This window comes from Corticium candelabrum, chromosome 2, assembly GCF_963422355.1.
Source record: "Corticium candelabrum chromosome 2, ooCorCand1.1, whole genome shotgun sequence".
In the NCBI taxonomy this organism is placed as follows: Eukaryota; Metazoa; Porifera; class Homoscleromorpha; order Homosclerophorida; family Plakinidae; genus Corticium; species Corticium candelabrum.
The window spans coordinates 5,684,888-5,694,887 of NC_085086.1; the positions used below are offsets into that span (position 1 = coordinate 5,684,888).

General features: G+C 41.0%; 2 protein-coding genes across 2 annotated transcripts in view; one reads left to right on the forward strand and one right to left on the reverse strand.

The window, feature by feature from the left end:
• Positions 1-267, forward strand: part of LOC134176248 (uncharacterized) — a 583-nt gene extending 316 nt beyond the window's left edge. Inside the window, exon 1 of the mRNA XM_062642928.1 lies at positions 1-267. This exon is cut by the window's left edge and continues 316 nt beyond it. Coding sequence (XP_062498912.1) covers positions 1-196 — 196 coding nt within the window. The 3' untranslated portion in view covers positions 197-267.
• The window catches only part of LOC134176372 (uncharacterized), a 23,689-nt gene extending 14,308 nt beyond the window's left edge, over positions 1-9,381 (reverse strand). The window contains exons 1-6 of the mRNA XM_062643043.1: positions 9,352-9,381; positions 8,885-8,996; positions 8,605-8,807; positions 6,623-6,997; positions 940-1,002; positions 810-872 (exon numbers count right to left, since the gene is read on the reverse strand). Of these exons, the coding sequence (XP_062499027.1) occupies positions 810-872; positions 940-1,002; positions 6,623-6,997; positions 8,605-8,807; positions 8,885-8,996; positions 9,352-9,381 (846 nt within the window). The remainder of the gene's footprint in view (positions 1-809; positions 873-939; positions 1,003-6,622; positions 6,998-8,604; positions 8,808-8,884; positions 8,997-9,351) is intronic.
• Positions 9,382-10,000: the final 619 nt, after the last annotated feature.

Below are 10,000 nucleotides of genomic sequence, written 5' to 3' on the forward strand. Positions count from 1 at the left end.
CTGCGAAGCAAAGCAAACGATATCAGAGTTTGCTTTACACTGCAGCTTTGATGGTTGTGGATTTACTGCTGTAAATCATGCCGGCGTTGTAAACCACCAGAGACAGAAACATGGTCAGTCTCTGAATAGTCAATGTCAGTACTGTCACCAAACATTCAGCCAACAAGGCCTCCACAACCACGATCGATCGTTCTGATGTCAGAGAACATCCACTCCTCCGATATAACCTATGGTGACCTTGGCCTGCATCGTTGCTCATTGGAATGAACGCAGCGTGAAGTGAAGTGTGTGTGTGTGTGTGTGTGTGTGTGTGTGTGTGTGTGTGTGTGTGTGTGTGTGTGTGTGTGTGTGTGTGTGTGTGTGTGTGTGTGTGTGTGGTTGCGTGAGTATGTGTGAGTGTGTCATCAATTTGTGTGTGTCGCCGTCTGAGTGTGTCGCCGTCTGAGTGTGTCACCATGTTTATGCGTTCGCGTCTGTTTGCGCGTGACGTGTGCGTGCGATCGTGCGTGCGTCCGTGGGTGCGCGCGTTTGTCACACAGCGCACGCACGCACGCACGCACACACACACACACACACACACACACACACACACACGCACACACACGGTATGACCGACACTCACATTGCGGTAGCTTTCAGGTCGAATTTATGAGTCAGTTTAAATGTTCACACAATAGAAATCTTTAATTAAACACATGTTCAACTACATAGAAAAAGTAGACGTTCACACTCGTAACACATATTCATTAAACTATAGACATACTAACAAATATCCAAAGTGGATATCAAAAGCATGCAGAAACCTATACCTGCTGCTCCTCTACTTGTAGCTGTACTGTACCATTCACGCTATTAAGAGCTTTAGATAGTTCCTGAAAGGAAATTAACACATAGACAATACCTTGCATTCCTGGCATTTTAATGTTAATTGTTAAGAACCAGAGTGATGAAATTTTGCTTGCTGACTTTTTGTGTTATTGTCGCTACATCTGACTTCAAGTCCTATAAAAACGTCAACGATTAACTGTTATTTAAAATTGTAAAGAAAATTTTGAATATTTAATGTTTATTCATATTTCAAATGACAATGCATTCAGCGTTGAAACTTTTTTGTCCAGTTCAGATTTGGATTTCAGCATAGATTGAAAAATATCTCATAATTGGTATCCATTATGCGCCATGCCAAGATATGACTTCTATTTAATTAATAGCATTAATTGTGTGATGCTATTTGTTGAAAACTAACCATCAATTTTAATTGGGAGCTATTGATCTTTTGTTCATGATCGCTGACAGTCAGTTTTAATTCCTGTATCACAGCAGGTCTTATGATATGCATAATTCAATTAATAATTATTGATAATAATTAAATCAAAATTTAATGATGATAATATTACACAAACAACATATTACTCTCAAGTTGTTTAGCTGGATATAATAAAGAGATAGAGTATCCTTAAGTTAGTGACGCAGAAATATCTCTCTATGGTAGCTGGAAGGAAATAGTAACAATACATTGCAATTGGAAGTCTATGTATTTACAAAATTTTATGTCAACTGATTTACTACCAGCTGACGTTGTGTCTGTAGCAATACTGTAACATTTACACTTTTGACACCTGTTGTCAACTCCTGAGAGACCAAAGCAACTTAGTGTCTTTAAGATTATTGTATTACTAATACCGTTCAAAAACATTTATTTTGATGTATTGGTTAGTGACATTCTGTTTTACTGTTGTAACTTTTGATTCTAAGTTGTGGTAACAACAAAATGCTTGATTGCAAGCATTTGTGTAAACTAAAGATATTGTTAAATGTCTATTTGGGATGACTGAATGTGTTCAACTATAACTTTAACTATGACATATTGAACCATGTTCTTAATGTAAATAACTAATTTGGCACTAATCTTTCCATAAACATCATTTATTAATGAATATAACTTTAATGTCAAAAGTATTAACTGCAAAACGTTAAACAACAACAGTCAATAACTAATAATATCTATCTGATTTGATCAAACACTAAACAGCTCATTTAATTAACACCGTAACTGTTTTACTCAGAAACAGATTGATAAAGTAAACCGTATACTACCAACTGAGCATTGGTGTCAATGGATATATACGTATATATATATATATATATATATATATACCAGGTCAAGTAGGGAAATCCCAACCACGAAAATAAAACTTCAAATTTGCATACGTGCGTGTAACCGCTTGGTGTTGTAGCACCATATCTTTACAGACAACTATTCTAATATATTCTTGAAAGCTCGAGGAAACGGTATCCCACTTGTTGATAATGTCTTTGAACATATTCCTTTCAAAGTCTATATAGTGAAAGATGATATGAATCTAAAGCTGGATTTACAATATGCAAACGCTTGAGCGTCGCGTCGCGTGCGTCGCGTCGAGTCACGTCGCGTAGTACAAATTCAAATTGTAAATGGTCTACGCGAAGCGACGTTTGACGGATGCGACGCTCGCGACGCGACGCGTCCAAATAGAACCAAGTTCTATTCGAGCGTCGAACCGGAAGCTGTACACGTCGCGTCGGAAGTAGCACCTTGATTCCGACCAATCACAGCCAACTTTAGATGCACATGTGTCTTCCGTGGGCAATGATTATTGATTCGGGCGCTGTACTCGACGTTGAGCGGTCTATAGATTGTGTAGGGAGCTATCCTTGCTTGTGGATGATCAACTGCAAGACGTACAAAGACCTGCGTGCAAGGGAGAACGCGTAGCAATTGATTTTGAGCAAGCTGGGGGTTCCGGCAGAGTTCTGCTAGTAGAAAATCGAAGCGCGAGTGGTCAGTTCAATAATTCAGGCAGCGACGTCTACGGCGCGCTGAAATCGTATTGTGAATGGTACGAGGCTTGTGACGCGAACGTGTCACTCCCACGCAAGACAACGTGACAGGACGCACGCGACGCGACGCTCAAGCGTTTGCATATTGTAAATCCAGCTTAAGAGATTCAAAAACTAGTGGATAGAATAGACCACTTGCTGTGGTAAAATTGGCTTCATGGGTGCATGACCATTCGTCCATTCCATTTTCAATTCCCGGCAACATTGAATATTGAATAAAAAATTGAAAATAGCCTAAAAGTTGCTTGCAATTTCAATATTCAATTCTATTAAAAATTAAAAATTGACAGATCGACGGACTATAATTATTTGCGGATTAAAGTGTATATTAAAAAAATACTTAATTTGTAACCAATTTCTATTTTCAATGCAACGGAATATTGAAATTGCAAGCACGTTGGTTCAATTTTTAATGTTAAATTTAATAATTCATTTAATTTAAAAATAAAATTTTAAATTTTGAATTTGCGTGGCCAATTCGTGCATTTAATTTTTAATTTTTGAGGCAAATTGGAAATTGAATGTCAAATTTAAAATTGACTAGCGTTGCTTGCTCTTACAATATTCCATTACATTGAAAATAGAAATTGATTAAAGACCAATTGTCATTCCAATATTCATTAGCTTTGCAAACAAATTCAATCTTTCAATCCGTCCAATTTTCGTAAATTATGAATATTAAACATAGCCTGTGATGAAATTTTCTTTCTCCGTACTAAGTGTACATAGAAAGCTACCCCCAGTTGCTAGCGCGAGCGATATCTCATAAACGGCAAAATGACACCACGCAAGCTGTCGCCGGTGACTTCAATATTCAATTTAATTGAAAGACGAAATTTGTGTCTAGCTTAGCCACGCCAAGCTCAAATTCTGCTGCTTCTCCTGCTGTACAAGGACGAATCACTGCTTTCAATATATAGGAAGGCTGTAAAGAGTTACGGATTCTAACATCCAAATATCCACGTCAACCATCCGTGAAATGTGGATGATGTAAGTTTCCTGGTCTGCTTGAGTCATAACCCGAGAAGTTCTGTTCTCTTTTAACATGCCTGTTTTCAACAAACAAAACTTGGAATACTACTTCACAAAGAACATTGCGATGTTGAACACGTAGCCGATCACCAAGGCAGGTGATTAGGTGGTCGCCAAACGGATCAATTGTAGCGCCAAAACAGCATAAAACAGAAGATGGTGGAAGAGGAAATATACATACATACATGCATATATACATACATACATACATACATACTTACATACATACATACATACATACCAACATACATACATACATACCTACGTACATATCTACATACATAGCTACATACATACCTACATACATACATACAGACATACATACATATATACATAAATATATACATACAAATATACATACAAACATACATATATACATATATACATACATATATACATACAAACATACATATATACATATATACATACATACATACATACATACATACATACATACATACATACATATATAAATACATACATACATACAGGCATTTAGCAAGCCAGCACAATGAGCACCAAAATGGCTACAAAAATTTCAGAATACTGGTTTCATCGTAAAGATAATGAATACCTTAATATCATTTTCCACTTCATGAGTGGTGACATTTACAACATTAATCAGTTAATTTTTAGTTTTTAATACAATTGAATATTGAGATTACAATCAACTTCTAGGCTATTTAAATTTCTAATTTAATACTCAACTGTTGCTGCGAATTGAAAATAGAATGGACGAAATTGTCACGCACCCTCAAAACTACTGTTAATTTAATTAAAATGTTGTTACGCATAATGTACAGTAAGTATATCAGTAGGCTGTACAAATTTCTCCAAATGTCTGAATTCAATAGAATACAAGTTGCAGTGATGACGCCACATAAACCACAGAACGTTTGTCAAATTGCGTTCTACTACTACTAACAAATACTGATTAAGACTGGCATAAATCATTGAAACCAAACGTCGCTAACAAAAACATGCTAAAATGAGTTCACAAACTGCGTATATTAACTGTATCTGTCCTAACGTGCCATGATGTAGCCAATTGCTTTAAAGTTTTCCGCTACCGGATAAAAATCGAAATCAGTCAAGCAGCAGTCATAGTTTCCAACGCTGTTCTGAACCGATAACATTTTGTACTGCATTCCGAAACCAAGAATAGATTGTTCAGTGTCACAGGAATCAGTTTTGGGAGGATATGTGAATCCCAAACGAGCCTTTGGCCAAGAACTGTCAGTAAAATGTATGTTGAAACCATTCTAGAAACATATAATATATATATAGAGAGAGAGAGGGAAGGAGGGGAGGGGCAGGAATGGAGGGGGAGGGAAGGATAAAAAGGGGAGAAGGGGAAAGAGATAGAGGGTTAAAGGAAAAGAGGAGAGGGATGGAGAGCGAGTAAAAGGGGGAGCGGGAGGAGAGGGATGGAAGGGGGAGAGGGAGGAGGAGGTAGAAGGAGAGGATAGAAAGGAGGAGGAAGGGGTGGGAAGAAAGAGGGGATAGGGGAGAGAGAGGGAAAGGAAAAGGGGGAGAGAGAGAAGGGGAGGGAGAGAGAGAGAGGGAGGAGGGAGAGGGGAGGGGAAGAGGTAGGGAGGGGAAGAGGGAGGGAGGGGAAGAGGGAGGGAGGGGGTTGAGGAGGAAAGGGGGAGGATAGAGGGTTGGGGACGGGGGTTGGGGAAGAGTGGGAGAGGCGTTTTGGGAGGGCGGTTGGGGAGGAGTTGGGGAGGGGGTTGGGGAGGGGGTTGGGGAAGGGAATGGGGAGGGGTGCGAGAGGGGGTTGGGGAGGGGTGCTGGAGGGGTAAGGGAGGGGTTGGGGAGGGGTGATGGAGGGGTGGAGGAGGGGGTTGGGGAGGGGTTGGGTTGGGGAGGGGGTTGGGGAGGGGTTGGGAGGGGTTGGGGAGGGGTTAGGAGGGGTTGGGGAGGGGTTGGGAGGGGGTTGGGAGAGGTTGGGAGGGGGTTGGAGAGGGGTGGTAAAGGGGGTTTGCGAGAGGGTTGGGGAGGGGTGATGGAGGGGTGGGAGAGGGGGTTGGGGAGGGGTTGGGGTTGGGGAGGGGGTTGGGGAGGTGTGGGGGTTGGGGAGGGGGTTGGGGAGGTGTTGGGGGTTGGGGAGGAGGTTGGGGAGGTGTGGGGGGTTGGGGAGGGGGTTGGGGAGGTGTGGGGGGTTGGGGAGGGGGTTGGGGAGGTGTGGGGGGGGGGGTTGGGGAGGGGGTTGGGGAGAGGTGGGGGTTGGAGAGGGGTGGGAGAAGAAGAGAGCGGATGAGGGAGGGGGAACGGGGAAGGGGGAGAGAGAGAGGTTAAGGGGGCAGGAGAAGAAAGAGGGGGAAGGGGAACAGGAAGATAAGGGGAGAAAAGGGGTGGAGGGGAGGGGGAGAGGGAAAGGGAGATGGGAGGGAGGGAGGGAGGGGAGGGAGGAGAGGGAGGGAGGGAGGAGAGGGAGGGAGGGAGGGAGGAAGGGGAGGAGGGAGGAAGGGGAGGAGGGAGGGAGAGGAGGGGAGGAGGGAGGGGAGGAGAGAGGAAGGGAGGGGAGGGGAGGAGGGAGGGGAGGGGAGGAGGGAGGGAGGGAGGGGAGGGGAGGAGGGAGGGAGGGAGGGAGGGAAGGAGGGAGGGGAGGGAGATGTGCAGAATACTAATAATGGTAGTAGCACATGATGTGAAGCACAGAATAGTATTATAAGTTTGAAGGTGTATTTGTCTTACAAGTACTCACTTTGCAAATTCGGTACAAATTCCTGACATAATAGTAAGAAAGATCAGGTAGTAATCGTGCCCAATTGTGTTCATCAAAACTCGTATTTTTTAAATTTCCATCGGCAATGACATCGTAAAGAGATGATGCGATATATTTGAAAGTGGTCCATTTGATTTTAGTTTCACCATTGTATTTATATTTCATTCCCACACGAAGTTCAGTAAACGGGAGTGTCCAATACGAAGCCAATTTTGTTTCTATGTCATCCAAATCCAAACTGTTCAATTGAAATGTCTCTTTGTTCGACCACAAGTCGCTGTCGTAGTCAAATGTTGAATAATTGCCATCTAATTTCATAATCAAAGTCCAACCTTCTCTCGCGTCACAGAATACCTATTGTAGGCACAAATTTAAGTAAACAGTGCTCCGCGAGCGTAGCCTCGTCCCATGCTTGAGCGGCTCAGTTCCAGGTGTTTGCCTTGCTCCTCCGTGCAGTGCTCGCGAGTCACATGACTAGGTTAATGTTACTACTCGGAGTGTCAAGAACGCTTGACCTCGTCGGGATGACTTGGTCCCCATTTTGATTCAATTATGTAAAGATTTAACCCAACCATAAAACATGACATGATAGCAGCACTAACACATGGATAAAATGACTTCCCACAATGGCGACAGATTTAGGTGTAGAAAATCTAGGAGATAGTAGCCATGTATGTCTGCTGCGATCCCGAGTTCATAGACTGCAGCCGTCGAGAGTAAAGCAAAGTTTTACGGATGTACATAATCTTCGATGTCATGACATGCGATGACCATGGTCGCGTTGGACAACATGCTCATTCTTACCGAATTGTTGTCTATATTGCTAAAAAACAAAGACTTTTCTACCAGAAAGAACAAGAACAGAGTTCAAGAATATATATATATATATATATATATATATATATATATATATATATATATATATATATATAGGCATTCGCTGTACCTTGCTTTTACTTAATCACGTCTATCTCTACCTACGCACGTCATCAAGCTTTCAATGGACAAAAATTGCTTCAAAGTTAGACGCTTTCGTTTGTCAACCGTGCTTAGCTGCTGCCTTAGGCAAAAGCGACTTTATAACAAGCTTACGACAAACGCTGTTCGTCGCTAAGTAGAGTCATTTGAACAGTGCATGCGAGTAAATAAATAATTTCATAAATTTGAATGCTTCTCACGAGACTGTCGTCTCTAAATCACACGCAGTATAATTGCAGGGCAAAATAACTAGCGAATGAGAATGTGCATCTTTAGTTACCTTACATAATCGAATCAAAAAGGTCCCCACGTAATCATGACGTTCTCGAAAGATTCTAGGCGTTCTCCTCTCTGCGAAGTGGAAGGCTGTCACGTCAGCCTAGTCATGTAACGTGCGAACGCTGCAAGCAAGAACGAAGTGAACGCCTGGGGACAACAGCATGCGCAGCCAGAAACATCAGGTATGTCAAAATGCTATATATTATTACCAGAGGCCCGGATATCCGGGATAAGTGTATGGTAGTCCTCTGGCTATCAACAGTACGTACGTATACGACAGAATGACCATACTTATTTTTGATGGTAACTATTTCAGTAGAAATTGTCTTTCTCTTAAATTTCTTACACATACCGTTTCAAATCAAAGGTATATCATCTTGTCAAAGTTTATCAAAATTGAACTACACGGCACGTATACGTGGTTTTCATTAGTATTTCTCGCTATTAAACCAAAAGACAAAAATTGACACTCGTGAATATATGCATGCATGATGCCTAAGCGAAGGCAATTAAAGACAACCCTGATACAGATGAATCCCTTAATTAACAAACAAAATAAAATTTATCAAATTACCCTATGCTATTTTGACTATTTTATTCAACAAACAAAGAAAAAATCACAAATTAACCGAGATAGATACTTACGCTCTTGCGGCAGCTAATTTTTACGCGGCAACGAAAATCTATTTATGCAATATGCCTACTTGAAATGGTGGATCGTTAGAAGATGGCCTAATCCAGTATGGCCCATCATAAGAGGATGAATTGTGCCGGAGAGCTATCTCCATACAGGTTGACGCAGGAAACAAAGGAGAACTACCAGGTGCTAACAATGGCAATAAAACCAACCAGTCGCTGCTGTTACAATACTCGAGTTCCTTCTCTTGCTTGTTATATGTTATCATTCCTAATTAAACAATATTTTTGTTACTAATGCAATTGATTTGGAGTATTTAATTAATTTCAATTTTTCCTAAACGTTACCTTGTGTGCTATTGGAGCATGTAGGATAACAACAAGACGCACGGATGTTGTAGACATCTTTTCTTATATCTGTCAAATCGTCTCTAAGATGAGCAAATGTTGTCGTCAAACTCTAAACATTGAAATATAAATTAGGCATTCAAAAGTTGATACATTTTCAGTTTGTCTTAATACACAATTGCTCTCTTAGAGTTTAGTAACATTCTCCTGCAATTTGAGAGGCACATTTCAGCAAAAGCATACCAAACTGAGTACATATAAATGGAGATAAACTACAGTATTTCCGATGCAATTTTTCAATTGAGCCAACCAATTATTCTATGCTGCCAACCAAATATCTAGTTATGGGCAACTAACTAAAAAACTCAGAAAATAGTTCCATCCGGTTCGAAAATATATCCAAACAGAAGAAACTTGAAAGTTATGTGCAGCTGCGTCACCAGAATAATCAGTTCATGAATATATACCAAGTCACGACTCATGCTGACTTTCGCCATTTCAAAAATCCCGCAGAGGGTTGTCACTTTGAAGACGTTGATGGTGTTGTGGGAACATGCAGATATATCGAAAGTGGCAGCTCTTCGATATGCGTAGAAGAGCATGCGGATGTATGAGTCATCTAATAATCTGGATATAAACAAAATATCTTCTCTTTTCAGACGTTGCCCGAAATAGAAGACACGCTCCAAGCTTAACGTATGATGTTAGGGATTTGCAGTTTAAATTCGGTACAGAGCCGATACGCCATTACGGAGGTATTCGCGCCATAGCGGAGGCGGGTTCCGTAAGTTTAAATTCTCGTCGTTGCGGGAGAAGTACGGAAGACGACGGCAGCTTCATTGTCGATTTCCATCGCTTCGGCGTGCGTGGACCAAATTCGGCGGTAATACGCATGTACTCTAATACATACAGACATGAAGACAGAAGGACAGAGAGACAGACAGACAGCTCTCCTTGTATATATATATATATATATATATATATATATATATATATATATATATAATACATATATCATGGTGTATATAATATAATATCATGGTGTATGGAAAATTCTTGAAGACTGTGGCCACGACGAGGAGCTATGCTGTGTAAAAGTGTATATGAAGTATGCTT